General features: G+C 44.9%; 1 protein-coding gene across 3 annotated transcripts in view; it reads left to right on the top strand.

Annotated features, from left to right (window-relative positions):
* Nucleotides 1–16,122, top strand: part of LOC128344279 (zinc finger protein 420-like) — a 28,020-nt gene that overhangs the window by 10,421 nt on the left and 1,477 nt on the right. For 2 of the 3 annotated variants that reach the window (XM_053294110.1, XM_053294109.1), the window contains exon 2: nucleotides 482–4,510. In XM_053294110.1, coding sequence (XP_053150085.1) covers nucleotides 641–2,293 — 1,653 coding nt within the window. In that variant the 5' untranslated portion in view covers nucleotides 482–640 and the 3' untranslated portion in view covers nucleotides 2,294–4,510. Of the gene's footprint in view, nucleotides 1–481; nucleotides 4,511–14,294; nucleotides 14,358–16,122 lie in introns of those variants that run through there. The other variant, XR_008315764.1, reaches the window with a different exon arrangement.

Raw genomic sequence — 16,122 nt, 5'->3', positions numbered from 1 at the left:
AACAAATAAAATAAAGTTGGAGCCTACCCATAGAGATTGTGAGATCCTGAGTCACTCGCACCAGAAAGGAGGCCTTGGACTCAGTGTTGAAATCACCCAGCATAACTAGACTATGGGGCTCAAAAGTACCTTGTGGCTTCCTCTGTCAGCTCAGAAAGGAAGATTGTTAGGCAGCAGGTGTGCAAGGCATACAAAACATGAGTTCAGACATTGTAAACAGAGGAGTGGCCCAAGGGAGGGGGGTTGCAGGGAAATAAGGTGAAATCCTGATGATGAGCCTCCCCTTCCCACCCTGGCTTGCTGCTGGCTTGAGATCCTGGGCAGCTGGTACTCTGCCTGCTGCATCACCCCGTATCTCAGTGGAATAGGTCAGTCTGGCTTTCTTCTTCTTGCATGATCAGAACAGTAACTGAGGGCTGTTGATTGATATGCAGCTTATTTTCTATCCTAGGCTCTGACCAGTTTTCTCTCTTTGTTCCAGCAAGTGATGGGTGTGAGAACAAGAATGAGGGAAAGACTCACTGTGAATTGCTTGGAGGTACCAGATGGGAAAAGAGCGAAGAGCAGAGAATAAAAATGGAAGCGAAAGAATGGTTCTTCTGCTTCTCAGCCTGGTGAGGTTATAATAATCCAAGAACAAATGGAGAGAGGAAGTGAGAAAAGTCTGTATCCTGTGAGTAGGAAAAGCTTCAGATCTGCACCAAGCTTTATTCCTCAATGGGAAATGCACACTGGAGAGAAACCATATGTATGCATGGAGTGCGGAAAGGGCTTCAGCCGAGCTATGTACCTCAAATCACATCAAAGAATCCACACTGGAGGGAAACCGTATACATGCATGGAGTGTGGAAAAAGCTTCAGTCAGAATGGGCAACTTACAGTCCATCAAAGAACCCACACTGGAGAGAAACCATATACATGCATGGAGTGTGGAAAAAGCTTCAGTCAGAATGGGCAACTTACCATCCATCAAAGAACCCACACTGGAGAGAAACCATATACATGCTTGGAGTGTGGAAAAAGCTTTAGTAGGAGTGGATACCTTACAGTCCATCAAAGAACCCACACTGGAGAGAAACCATATGTATGCATGGAGTGTGGAAAGAGCTTTAATATAAGTAGCGACGTTACTGTCCATGAAAGAACCCACACTGGAGAGAAACCATATAATTGCTTTGAGTGTGGAAAAAGTTTCAGTATGAGTAGAAGTCTTACTCTACATCAAAGAATCCACACAGGAGAGAAACCATATGTATGCATGGAGTGTGGAAAGAGCTTCAGTATGAGTGGCCATCTTACTGTACATCAAAGAACGCACACTGGAGAGAAACCATATACATGCATGGAGTGTGGAAAAAGCTTCAGTCAGAGTGGACAACTTACTGTCCATCAAAGAACCCACACTGGAGAGCAACCATATGTATGCATGGAGTGTGGAAAGAGGTTTAGTGTGCCTAGCCATCTTAGTGTGCATCAAAGAACCCACACTGGAGAAAAACCATATAAATGCTTGGTGTGTGGAAAGAGCTTCAGTCAGAGTGGATACCTTACCATACATCAAAGAACTCACACTGGAGAGAAGCCACTTGAAAGCTTGGAATGTGGAAAGAGCTTCAGTGAGAGCAGAGACCTTACCAGACATCAGAGAACCCACACTGGAGACAAACCATATGTATGCATAGAATGTGGAAAGAGCTTCAGTAGGAGTAGCTGTCTTAGTAGGCATCAAAGAACCCACACTGGAGAGAAACCATATAATTGCTTTGAGTGTGGAAAAAGTTTCAGTACTAGTGGAAGTCTTACTCTACATCAAAGAATCCACTCAGGAGAGAAACCATATAATTGCTTCGAATGTGGAAAAAGTTTCAGTACGAGTGGAAGTCTTACTCTACATCAAAGAATCCACACAGGAGAGAAACCATATAATTGCTTCGAATGTGGAAAAAGTTTCAGTATGAGTGGAAGTCTTATTCTACATCAAAGAATCCACACAGGAGAGAAACCATATGTATGCATGGAATGTGGAAAGAGCTTCAGTATGAGTGGCAATCTTACTGTACATCAAAGAACCCACACAGGAGAGAAACCATATGTATGCATGGAATGTGGAAAAAGTTTCAGTACGAGTGGAAGTCTTACTCTACATCAAAGAATCCACACTGGAGAGAAACCATATAAATGCTTGGAGTGTGGAAAGAGCTTCAGTAGGAGTGGATACCTTACAGTCCATCAGAGAACCCACACTGGAGATAAGCCACATGAATGCTTGGATGTGGAAAGAGCTTCAGAGTAGAGAGCTTACCATACATCAAAGAACCCACACTGGAGAAAAACCATATAAATGCTTGGTGTGTGGAAAGAGCTTCAGTCAGAGTGGATATGTTACCATACATCAAAGAACCCACACTGGAGAGAAACCATATGTATGCATGGAGTGTGGAAAGAGCTATAATTTGAGTAGCCATCTTAGTAGGCATCAAAGAACTCGCACTGGATAAAAACTATATAAATGCTTATTGTGTGGAAAGAGCTTCAGTCAGAGTGGATACCTTACCATACATCAAACAACCCACACTGGAGAGAAGCCACATGAATTCTTGGGATGTGGAAAGAGCTTCAGAGGAAGCACATCTCTTACAAAGCATAAAAGAGTTCATACTAGAGAGAGACCCTTTAAATGCTTTGAATGCGGAAAGAGCTTCAGTCAGAATGTAAGCCTTTCTAAACATCAGATGACTCATAGGGGAGAAACCATATAAATGCTTGGTGTGTGGATAGTGGTTCAGTGATGGTTGAAATCTTACTAAACACCAAGGAACCCACACTAGAGATAAACCATATAAATGTTTGTAGTATGAAAAGAGCTTCAGTATGAGCAGATCATTTACCATCCATCCATGAGTACCACTGGGCTTGCAGGTGAGCCTGGTGGCCTCCAAGCTGTTAACCCACTAAACTACCCCTGCCCTAAAACCAGGTTTGCGGATTGAGCGCTCCGCAAACCTGGTTTATTTTTAAATCGTGTGTTGCCGTGGTGTGGCTTAAAAGCAGCCTCCTGGCTCGGGGGGTCTCTCCAGCATGCCCTGCGCCTGCCACGCGGCCTCCAATCCTCCCAGCCCCTGCCAGCTCCGTAACGGAGCTGGCAGTTGTGTGGGCGGCCGCTTCAGCCACCCAGAGCAGACTGCCTGCTCATGTGCAGAGCAGACTGCCTGCTTGTGTGCCTACTTATGGCACATTGCACACTTTTGCAGACTGCCTACTTGTGGCTTAGCCCGCTCTCCCCACTAATCCTCCCCAGGTGGCTCCCACTGACCCTGGGAACCGCCTCATAGTGTACTACTGTCTCGGTGCTAAAAATGTATTCAAGGTGCTGTTGTATCTCACTTTTGTCCTCACGCCATCCCTGTGAGGTAGGCTTGGCTCAGAGAGAGGAGATTGCCTCACAGTGGCATACAACTCCATCGCAGAGAAGCTGAATGAGTTCTTTGCATCTGTCTTCACAGCAGAGGATACTGACCATATACCCTCTCTAGCTTTTCAGGTTTAGCGGCTGAGGAACTGGGCCATTTGAACATCCCCAGTATATATCTTTAAAAATTGCTAATAAAAAGAACAATTTTTAAAGATATATATTGGGGATATTCAAACAGCAGTCATTTACTGCTGAGGAATCCATTTGGGCTCCACCACCAGTCTAGAGAACAGAGGGCTATGAGTAGAAACGGGAGCACTTGTTCTGAAATCTAAAATATCCTCATACAGTATGCACACACATGTGGAGTGGGTGGGTGCACATAGGGGCACCACCAATACTTCTGAGCCCAGTACGCAGTATGTGGATTAGCACACCAACTACAATCTCTTGCTAATAAAAAGAACCACCTATATCGGGCAGCAGCTATTGGGAATTCTCTCTGGTAGGAGAAACCCTTTTTCATTATAGCAGAGTGCACAGAGGCACAACACAGCAGAATTTAGTTAGGCATGCATGTATGCTGAAAGTAAAGCAACTTGGAGCCAGTTCATAGTTTCAAATCAATATAAGCGGTATTTATTAGAGAACTCCATTCTAGATAGGAAAGTGAGGCGGAAGAATCTCTAATCTCTCTATCTAGCTGGATGCAGATGGATTCTGCATCTCTGCACATATGGTGCAGGGGAGAGCAGCTTGCATGTTGCAAGGTAGAAGGAAGGGAAGAGAAGAGGAAGGAAGAGGCTGGAAGGAAGGAAGTGTCCCTGAGAGTAGCAATCTACATTCCAAAGGGATAGTGTCAGAGCAGTAGAGAAGGGATGACCAATGTCTTGACCCTCTAGCCCTCCAACTCACTAGTCTGTCCTCCTGTGTCATTGAGAAAAGAAAAGCATCATCTCAAACTGTGGAGGAGGAGGCAATGGTACACCCCTCCTGTATTCTACCAAAGACAATCACTGGGCTCTGTGGTCACCAGGAGTCAAAACCAACTCGATGGCACACATTACCTTCAATAAAAATGACAGAAGTGATACACAACTCATTGTTTGCTGCTGTTTTTCGTTGACACAAAACAAGGGGAGAAATGGCTCCTAAATCTACTGCTTTCCTTCCTTGTAGCACCTGCACAGGTACTGCCCAAATAAAGTTTATCCCCATTGGAGCTAATATATAAGGTACCTATTTTATTAGGCTTTTAGTTCATAATGTCTTACAGTTTTATTGGTAGTGTTTTTAAAATGGTTTTAAATGATCTATTGTTTTAATTGTTTATGTTTTAATTTGCAAACCACCCAGAGTTTTGTATCTGGGGTAGCATATACAGGTGAAACTCGGAAAATTAGAATATCGTGCAAAAGTCCATTAATTTCAGTAATATACAGTGTACTGTGTACTGTGCTTGATTGGCCAGCAAACTCGCCTGACCTGACCCCATAGAGAATCTATGGGGCATTGCCAAGAGAAGGATGAGAGACATGAGACCAAACAATGCAGAATTGCTGAAGGCCGCTAATGAAGCATCCTGGTCTTTCATAATACCTCATCAGTGCCACAGGCTGATAGCATCCATGCCACGCCGCATTGAGGCAGTAATTGCTGCAAAAGGGGCCCAAACCAAGTACTGAATACATATGCATGCTTACACTTTTCAGAGGTCCAATATTGTTCTATTCTACAATCCTTGTCGTCTTGGTTCCATGTAATATTCTAATTTTCTGAGATTGTGGATTTGGGGTTTTCATGAGCTGTACGCCATGATCATCACAATTATAACAAATTAAGGCTTGACTTTGCATGTAATGCGTCTGTCTCATATATCAGTTTCACCTTTTAATTTGCATTACTGAAATTAATGGACTTTTGCACGATATTCTAATTTTCCGAGTTTCACCTGTATATGTGAAAAATAAATCTATAGGAAGTGAAGTCTTTGTAAGTCTTTTGTTGTTTTTAAACTAATCACAGATTTTAAGCTCTGTGTAACTTCTCTCAAGACGGGACATGGCTTTTTTCAGACTAGATGAAACCCTGTTTCCCCAAACCTAAAACCCTCCAGCTCTAATTCCAATCTTATCACTCTCCATCTCTTGAACTCTGAACTGCCAACTCATTTTCCTCAGCTTGTTTTTCCAGGTAAGTGCTCAATCTCTGCCCCCCGCCTCGCCCCACTTTTCATAAACCTTGCTTGTCTTCAGATCTAAGGTACCACCCACTTGGGGATTAGGGGCCAATTGTACATCTACTTTTTTCTCCCATAGCTTCAAAACTTGAAATTCCAGCTTTCTGAATACAGCTATCTTTGCCTCAGAAAGCTTTGTGCCAATTGGCTGACTTGACTGGGGGTATTTTTTGGTCAGGGTTGGCTTTATTCTATTCCTACTGATAGTGTGTTGGTAAGGGCGGAAGGACATGGGCACTCGCATCCTGAACATGTGTGGCATGCTAGGCGGATGAAGTATTGCCCAAACCAGACCTGAGAGATTGATCATAGGGTCATGACAGATAACAGAATGAAAATGTTCACAGTGTGCAGCAGCTGTTCATAAAAATAAAAATCCCACAGTAGGGCTCATTGGCAAAGAGAGAAAACAAAAGCTCCCAATATTTTTATGGCTTCTTACAAATCCAGGCTGTAACCATATTTGTATACTGTGTGCTGTTGTGGGTATGCCTGATCCAGGAGGGATCTTCTTATGGCAAGTACAAGGCAGCAGTATCTGTTCAAAGCCACTGAGCACCTCTTGCTTGAGGAGCACTTCCTGTTGCAGTCAAAGAGTGGCTTTGGAGGAGAAGATTCCTCTGAGAAAAGGGCTCAGTACTGGAAAAGGGAAGATGGTAAGTTCCTATGGGCAGACCCTCCCTCTGCTGCTGCTGCTCTCCCTCTGACAGACTCCCCACACAACTGAGTTATCGCCCTTGCCGAATGGATAACATTAAGAAATTCTAGAATACTTGATCTGGAGGGATTTGACAGAAAGTTTGGATGGCACTCCTATTTGTGGTATGACAAAAGTAAAGTACATAAAGATTTTCTTAACCACTATATAAGAAGGAGTTTAATGAGAGTTTGGGTAAAATATAAAAAATGGTTGCAACCTAAAATCGGTTATCCCCGATTGAAGCTTTAGTACGTAAAGAGGTAAATATGCAATCGCAATGGGGTACTTATAGGGATCTGTAATATTTTCAAGAAAAGGACTGTAAGTTAAAAAGTTTAACTGAAGTACAAAATTTGGTTAGTGATTGGTTTCAGTGCCATCAGTTAAATGAAGTTTATAAAAAAGATCTTAATGTTGGATTTGAGGATCAGACGTCGAGATTTGAGAAGAAGCTGTGTGAAAATGACGAAAAATTAGTTTCCAAAATGTATAAGCCCTTGCTTATGGAGGAGACAAGAGATGAAGTGGTTAAAATGACTATGGTAAAATGGGCTCAAGATGTGGGCCATAACATAGAAATGGCAGCCTGGGAAAAATTATGCAAAACTGATTTAAAGTTCACTGCATGTTATCTTTTAAAAGAAAATTATTATAAAATGATGTATAGGTGGTATTTGACGCCTAAAAAATTGGCATTAATGTATAAAAATGTTTCAAACAAATGCTAGAAATGTGGACACTCAGAAGGAACCTTTTTTCATATTTGGTGGTCTTGTAGGAAGGCTAAGGCCTTTTGGGACATGATATATAATGAGTTAAAGAAAATTTTTAAAATGACATTTCCTAAGAAGCCAGAATCCTTCCTGCTGGGAATAACGCAAGGAGTGTTTTCTGCAACCAATTTAACATTTTTTATGTACACTACTACGGTGGCCAGAATAATATATGCACAGAAATGGAAGAGTAATGAACTGCCTTCAAAAGAAGATTGGCTGATAAAAATTTTGGAATATGCGGAGATAGCAAAACTCACAGTACTGATAAGAGATCAAAATTTGGAATGTTTTAAAGAAGTTTGGAAACCATTTTTATTATACTTAAAGAACTATTTCCCTAATATTGATTTTACAACAGGGTTTGAAATTGAGTAATAATAGCAGGTTGGGTAGATCAAAATCGAGTTTGTAAGGTTTAAGATAAATGTTTTGAATTACTATTATAGCAAGGGTTAATTCTATAGTTGGTGATTCACGAGGAGGTGTGAGCGGGAAGTCAATATTTGTTTAATGTGATGTGAATGTTAAGATATTGTTAAAATCAATAAAAATTTAAAAATGAAAAGAAAGAGTTATCACCCTTGCTGCTCTGATCCTTGAGAGAGATTAGAGGGGAGCGGCTTTTTAAAGCTGACAGATTCAGAACAGAAGGCTTCCTATGTAGGAATGGGCTTGGATTACGTTAGCGTTTTTTTCCTTTCCTGAACAGTCGAGCTGTACATCTAGCTTCCCACTTGAGCCATCGAGAATGAAAAGGGGACATTTTTACTCCTCTCTCCCTAAGCTGTGGAGGAAGTGCTTTTTCACAGAACACAGACTCTACTTATGGAACTCAAAAGATGGCAATGGCCATTAGTTTCAGTGGGTGTTGGAGAAAGGAGGCCTCAGTCTGAGGATGAAACGTAAACCTGCGCAGGCTTGTCTGGATTGCAGTGCAGTGCCACAAGAAAATTATTTCTACTTTAACTCTTCTGTAAAAAGGTGTGAACAGGTTTTATGCTGCTACTTTTATTTAGGTGTGTTGCTTGAACTGTTATGCAGCTCAAATTTAAAACATAGCTAATAAAACAAATGAATCTCCATTGATTTTCAGAGCAGCTATTGTCAAACACCCACTTGCACATAAAGGACAAGGGGAGGGGGGATTACGTGAGATTAAAAGCAGCTTTAAACAGATAAAGCAAGGCCTGAGGGGAGACAAGCCCGATTTCAGGAGGGAGGGATTCCGGAAATCTGGATGTTGCGTCAAATCAAACTCTAGACAGCAGGAGCTCTCTCTCTCTCTCTCTCTCTCCCTCTCCTTTGCTGTTCTTCCTGCTTCTTTTCCTGTGCCTGACTCGGAAGCATTGCTGTTCATTGGGGGCACACAAATCGGGGCCATCACCTTGAGTCTTGGCCCCAGCTGAGCAACTGCAGTTGCAAACCAGCCTGCTTTGTTCAGCCACACTCCTCTCGTTTTGCACAGACAGGAGCCCAGCCCAGCCCCACTTCCCGCTCCACACACATGAGCCACACACTACAGGGGCCCAGCCTAGGATGGGAGCTGTGCTCTGTGAGCCAGTGTGATCCTAGACAGGAATGGCCCTGCACATCTTCATGCCACTGCAACTTCACCTTGCATGGGCCCTGCACATCTCCATTCATCCTGGGCCTTGCACCCCACTAGGGATGGCCCTGCTCAGGAGGAAGCCTTCTGCCAGGGCTACCACCTGAGAACTGGTCTCCTGATTCCCTGAAAGGTCCGGAATCTGATTTTCTGAGTGTGGTTCTGCACCCAGGAGAAGCCAAGTGAAATCCATGCATTGGCTGTTTCACATGATGCTGCTTAGTTTTAAAGACCCCAGGGAGAGGTTTGTTGCTTGGCTTCCAATGGGTTAAATGGATGGAAAGATAGACGTTGAGAGAAAGATGAGGAAAGAACCTTTTGAGGAGAGAGGGGATGATGGGCATCCATGGCAAATGCAACTTCCTACCCTGTCTTGGGTTTATTGTGGTTTAGGATAAGGGGAGTTGTAGTTCATCATCCACATCTAGAGGCACCCGCCTAGGAACCACTGCTCCAGGGCAAGGCATGAAGTGGCTAGTCCCTGTTGTATTCCGATGGGGGGGGCATTTTATTTTAACTATTTTTGGCATTTATATTCTGCTTTTCAGGCAAACCAACCCAAACAGTTTACATTTTGAAAAATGAACAAAGAACCACACTAAAAGAAACATGTTTACATGTTGTTCTCTTTTGGTTGTGTTGTCTGTTCTTTCCTCCCTTCCGAGCAAGACGGTCCATGGTTGCTCTGTGCTAGCAGGTCGGGGGAGAGGGGTCATGCGGGACGGTGAACTTCAGCCCTCCTGCAGATGCCGAACCACGCCTCCCATAATCCCTCACTATTGGCCACTGGGGATAGCGCATGATGGGAGCCGTAGTATCAAGAAGCTGGGGGTGGGGGGAAAGGAGCTCAGGACTGCAGCCCTGCTTAGGGTGAGGGATTAAATGGGTAGTTCTCGTTGTTTTCTGTGGTGAGGGTCCATCTAAGGGTGAAAGTGCGGGAATCTCGACTCCTAGAGCAGCAAATCGGAAGGAAGGAAGCAAGGAAAAAAGGAAACCACTTCCTCCTTCCGTCGCCCTCCCTCTCTCCGCAAAACGGCCTGGGTTGCTTGGCCTCCCGCGGGCTTCTCCCCCTGTGAGATGCGGTGAGTTCCACATGCACCACCCCCGGGGGACTCACCTGCATCAGGAACTCCTGCAGTGGCGAGCTCTCCTTTGCCAGAGGGGTTCAGTCAGGGGTTTATTTATTTAATTTACTTATTTTATTTTTTAAAAAATTATACCCGTTGGAGTGGCATCCGCCAGTGGTGCTTGCCTGGAGCAGTTTTCCTCCCCTGAGCAGGCGGTGGGACTCGATGCCCTCCATGGTCCTTTCCAACATGAACACTGTATGATTCCCATGCCCCACAGTCTGTATGGCGGTTTTAGAATTTGCCTGCCTCTTCTGGAAGGGGGATGCCTGGAAGCGGCTGGAATCGTCCTTCCTTGCTTGGAAAGATTAATCTGCAGAGAGGGGGAAAGATCCCTAATCTCTCCCAGCACCCGTCTTTCTGTGTCCCATTCCTAATGTCTTAAGAACATAAGAAGAGCCCTGCTGGTACAGGCCCAAGACCATCTAGTCCCGCAGCCTCTTTCACACAGTGGCCCATCAGATACATCTGGGAAGCCCACAGGTGCAAGCCCTCTCTTCTGCTCTTGCTTCGCTGCTACGGAGAGGAGAGCTGGTCTTGTGGTAGCAAGCACGACTTGTCCCCATAGCTAAGCAGGGTCTGCCCTGGTTGCATCTGAATGGGAGACTTGATGTGTGAGCACTGCAAGATATTCCCCTCAGGGGATGAAGCCGCTCTGGGAAGAGCAGAAGGTTTCAAGTTCCCTCCCTGGCTTCTCCAAGATAGGGCTGAGAGAGATTCCTGCCTGCAACCTTGGAGAAGCCACTGCCAGTCAGTGAAGACAATACTGAGCTAGATAGACCAATGGTCTGACTCAGTATATGGCAGTTTCCTATGTTCCTAATGGGTATTGAGAGGCATCCTGGCTCTGAGCCTGAAGGCGGCCTATAGCCAGCAAGACTAGTAGCCAGTGCTGGACCTGTCCTCCAGGGATTTGGTTAAGCCCCTTTTACCATCCAAGTGAAATCCATCCAAGCTGGTAGTCATCACCACATCCCATGGCAGAGAATTCCACAGATTAATTATGCGCTGTCTGAAAAAATACTTTGGGGTTGGTCCTAAATTTCCTGACAATCATTTTCACAGCATGACCCTTGGTTCTAGTGTTCTGAGGGCAAAAGAAGAAATTCTCGCTATCCACACTCTCCCTTCCATGCATAATTTTATAGACGTCTGTCCTTCCTCCCCTTAGTTTTTCTAAACTCAGTGCCCCTGATTTTGTAGCCTTACCTCATAAGGAAGGTGTTCTAGGCTCCTGATGATCATCTTGGTTGCCCTCTTCTGTATCTTTTCCAGTTCTACATGTCCCTTATACTAGTGTTTTCAGGCCCGTTAAATAACGGGCGCTAGTAAGTGCTCCGGGTTCCCGCCGCCATTCCCCCTCCCGCCGACCTCAGCCGCGGTTGGTCTCCCCATGCCGCGGCCGGTCTCCCCGGCCGGGCAAGGGCCCCAAAGTCCCCCCCCCCGCCCGGCTTTAGTGGCGACTCCAGGCCTCGGCAGCGGATCCGCCGCCACCTCAGCTGGCTTCCCCCGCCGCCTCTTTCCTGTTTTTGCGGCGGCCGCTTCTGGGCCTGCCATTTCCCCTGCCGCCTCTTTCCTATCTTCGCGGCGGCCGCTTCTGGCCCCGCTGTTTCCCTCGCCGCTAGTCATGTGCACGGACCGGTTCGGAGGCCATTCTAAAGGCCTCCAGACCGGTCCGGACACGGGGTGGTTTTGGTTCGGGAGGATGGGGTGGGGGGTTCCAACAAGAAATGGGGGGGGGGGGCGTTACCCCGGAGACAACCACACCGTAATTCACTAAGCAATCGGGCGGCAGGATATCTCCCTGCCGCCCGCTTCATTCCCCGCTCGGCGGCTCCGTCCTCATGTACTGTAAAGAATCGTCCTCCTTAAGCATTTAAACCCTTCAAAGCCCCGCTGGCGCTCGGCTGGCGGGCGCTCGGCTGGCGGCCGCCCCAAGAGGACCCCTGCTGCCCCCAAGAGGACCCCTGCCACCCCCATCCTTAAGAAATAACCTCCCATTGAAAGGGGACGGCAGGAGAGCTGCTCTCCTGCCGTCCCCTTTCAATGGGAGGTTATTTCTTAAGGATGGGGGTGGCAGGGGTCCTCTTGGGGGCAGCAGGGGTCCTCTTGGGGCGGCCGCCAGCCGAGCGCCCGCCAGCCGAGCGCCAGTGGGGCTTTGAAGGGTTTAAATGCTTAAGGAGGACGATTCTTTACAGTACATGAGGACGGAGCCGCCGAGCGGGGAATGAAGCGGGCGGCAGGGAGATATCCTGCCGCCCGATTGCTCAGTGAATTACGGTGTGGTTGTCTCCGGGGTGAGTAACGCCCCCCCATTTCTTGTTGGAACCCCCCACCCCAGTGCTGGACCGCAGCTCCACGGTTCCGTGCACACCCCTACTCGCCGCCTCTTCCCGGCTTCTTCTGGGCGGCTGCTTCTGGCCGCCCAACAGGGCCGCCGGGTGCTGGCGGTCGTGTCGGACACCAAGGCTTTTATTAGAGAGGATGGTGAACAGAAATGTACACAATACTCCAAATGTGGCTGCACCATAAATCTGTATAAGGGCATTATGATATTAACACTTTTATTTTCAGTTGCCTTCCTAATAATTCCAATTGTGGATTAGTCTTTTTCGCAGCTGCCACACACTGAATTGACACATTCAATGAGCTCTCCACCACAACTTCAAGATCCTTCTCCTGGTCAGTCACTGAGAGCTCAAGACCCCATCAGTATATATGTGAAGTTGTTGGGTTTGTTGTTGTTGCTGCTGCTGCTGTTGTTGTTTGGTTTTGCCCCCAAATGCATCACTTTACAGTTGCTTACATTGAATTACATTTTCCATTTCCCACTCACCCAGTTCGGAGAGATTCTTTTGGAGCACCAGAATCCATTTTAGATTTCACTACCTTAAATAGTTTAGTGCCATCTGCAGATTTTGCCATCTCACTGCTTTTACCCAACTTTGGGGCATTGATGAATAAATTAAAGAGCACTGATACCAGGGACCACACTTCCTTCTTCCCTCCATTGTGAAAACTGTCCATTTATTCCTACTCTCTGTTTCCTGTTCTTCAACCAGTTACCGATCCACACATGAACCGGTCCCCTTGTTCTATGACTGCTAAATCTACTCAAGAGCCTTTGGTGGGGAAGTTTCTCAAACGCTTTTTGGAAGTCCAAAGATACTATGTCAGTTGGATCACTTTTATCCACATGCCTGTTGACTTCCAAAAGGTGAGTGAGGCAAGACTTGCCCTTGCAGAAGCCATGCTGGTTCTTTTTCAGCAAGACCAGCTCTTCTATATTTTTGACAATTTTTTTCCTTAAGTATATTTTCCATCGACATATCCGCCACAGATGCTAAGCCAACTGGACTGTAATTTCCTGAATCCTTCTGGATCCCTTTTTGAACAACAGAATTTCATTGGCTCCTTTCCAGTCTTCTGAGGGGCAAAATCAGATTTTTAAAATTTAAATCAGATTTTTAAATATTTAAATTGATTTTATTTTTTTAAAGAAAAAAATTCATTAAAAAAAGAACCTAGGGCAAAGATATCATCGTGAATATTATTCTTGATTTCTAATTATTTCATATGAACATATTTATTAACTTATGTATATTGCTAGATTTTTATACCACCTATAATTAAAGCAATCTCAAGGGGGTTAACATATGGGGATGAGACATAAGAGATCTGATCAATCTTGTTCTGCAGGCGGTGTACATGCATCTCTCTCTCTCTCTCTCTCTCTCTCTCTCTCTCTCTCTCTCTCTTTCTCTCTCTCTCTCTCTCTCACACACACACACACACACACACTCTACCTGACTAGTGATTTAAATTGTGATCTAAATCTTTTAAAATTGAGTCCATCTGTGAAGTGATTTAAATCATGATTTAGATTTGAATCAAAACAACCCTGCCTCTTTCTTTATCCTCAGAGCAATCCTCTGTGGCAAATTACGCTGAGTTGGGATTGGCCAGTGAGGTTCATGGGTGAGGGGATTTGAACCCAGGTCTTTCTACTTGAGGTCCCACACTAATGATTGTGCCCACATCCCGTAGCTCTTTCCTGAACAGTCATCCTACCCTCCCCAATCACGGCTTTCCCAATCAAAGTTTTGAGTGTCTGTGACTGGGAAACTCTGACCAATCTCACCAATCGCGACCCAAGTATCTGCAGTTTGGTGAGATTTTTTTTTTGGTGATTTGCAGATTTCAGAGGTTCAATCTGCTCATTCCTCTTGCTGACCCTGCTGACTACGGACAATTTTAAGTGATTTTTACCGAGCGGGGGGGTTGACAAAATTATTTTTTAGCGATGGGGGGGGGGGCGTTTAAAAAAATGTCCAGAGGTTCAATGTGTGCACTCCTTCTGCTGACTCATGGCAATTTTAAAGGAGTTTTGAGGATTTGGAGTGTTTTTTGAGTGTTTTCTCCTTTTATTTTTAGGTCTTTACACGACCACAGTTCCCTGAACCCCACTGTTCTCCATAGACTGCAAATTAGCCAATGGTGAGTTTGTACTGGAACGGAACCCTCGCAGTTGGCGAGGGATTGTGCTCTTTACCATAGCTATGCATAGAACTGAAGGAAGCATCCTGACAGCTAGACATACCCAGAACTGAGGTTATATTTATTTATTATATTATATTTCGACTCTGGGAGGTTTACAGAAACATAAAACCAATTAAACCCTTGAAACAACTTAGAAGTTTAAGTTGTACGTTTAACCAAGGGCAACTGGCAACATTTCTATTCAGTGAATGATCAGAACGGCAGACTTCTAGATTTCCTCTGGCTATATATTCCATACTAGTTTAGCTGGATTTTTACAGGGATTGGTCCAATTCTTGGTGAAGCAGAGGGCTATGACGGGATATTAGGTGTGAAAACCTCAGATTACCAACTGTATCTCTAAGCAATCTTCAGAAGCCCTTCCGGTCAATTCTTCTGTTTCCCATGGAGCCGTCTGCTACTGTGAGCCCGTCTCATCTCCCCCTCAGCCTAACTTATTGATAGGGATGTTGTGAGGATAAACTTAAGGTATCCCGTTTGAACACCTAGATAATCATACATGATGTGGAAACCAAGGCAGATCCTTTTCTTTAAAAGACAACAACAACTATTTATGTACTGCTTTTCAACAAAAAAGTTTCCAAAGTGGTTTACACAGAGAAATAAAAATAAGTAAGGTAAGATAGATCCCTGTCCCCAAAAGGCTCACAAAGAAACATAAGATAAACACCAGCAACAGTCACTGGAGGTACTGTGCTGGGGCTGGATAGGGTCAATTACTCTACCACTGGTAAATAAAGAAAAGGTGCCTCTTTGCCCAGTTAGCACAGGTTAAAAAGATGAGTTTAAATTATAATTCAGCCACAGTTTCTTATCACATGTTCTCATTGTAGAAACAGGCATACTTGAAGTTGACGTTTGCTTGGAAATATTACAGAGATACGCTGGTACATATACTGGTAACCTCCAGACTGGATTACTGCAGTGCGCTCTATGTGGGACTGCCCTTGTATGTAGTCTGGAAACTACAGTTTGTCCAGAAGGCAGCAGCCAGGTTGGTCTCTGGGTCATCTCGGAGAGACCATGCCACTCCTGTATTGAAAGAGCAGCATTGGCTGCCGATAAGTTTCCGGGCAAAATACAGGTTGGTGGTTATAACCTATAATGCCCTAAACAGCTTGGGCCCTGGGTATTTAAGAAAACGCCTTCTTCGTCATGAACCCCACTGCCTATTGAGATCATCAGGAGAGGTCCGTCTGCAGTTGCCACCGGCTTGTATGGTGGCTATTCGGAGACAGGCCTTCTCCGCTGCAGCCCCGAAGCTTTGGAACCCACTCCCTGCTGAAATAAGAGCCTCCCCATTTCTGACAACTTTTTAAAACTCTTGAAAGACGCATCTGTTCACCCAGGCTTTTAATTAAGGATTGTTTTAATAGTTTTACCATGGTTTTAAAATATTGTTTTACAATTTTAAATTGTTGTAGTGTTTTAACTTTTTCTGTTATCATTTATTTTGTTTTAACTATTGTTTTAATTTTTCCATTTATTTTACCCATTTTTTTAACCTTTTCTATTGTTTGTTTTGCTTTGTTATAAACCGCCCAGAGATGCAGGTTTGGGGCAGTATAAACATATTTTAAACAAATAAAGTTGGAGCCTACCCACAGGGATTGTGAAATCCTGAGTCACTCGCACCAGAAAGGAGGCCTTGGACTCAGTGTTGAAATCACCCAGCATAACTAGACTATGGGGCTCAAAAGTA

Source organism: Hemicordylus capensis, chromosome 2 (assembly GCF_027244095.1).
Source record: "Hemicordylus capensis ecotype Gifberg chromosome 2, rHemCap1.1.pri, whole genome shotgun sequence".
Taxonomy (NCBI): domain Eukaryota; kingdom Metazoa; phylum Chordata; class Lepidosauria; order Squamata; family Cordylidae; genus Hemicordylus; species Hemicordylus capensis.
Note: the sequence above shows the minus strand (reverse complement) of the source record. Positions and strands in the feature narration are given on the sequence as shown.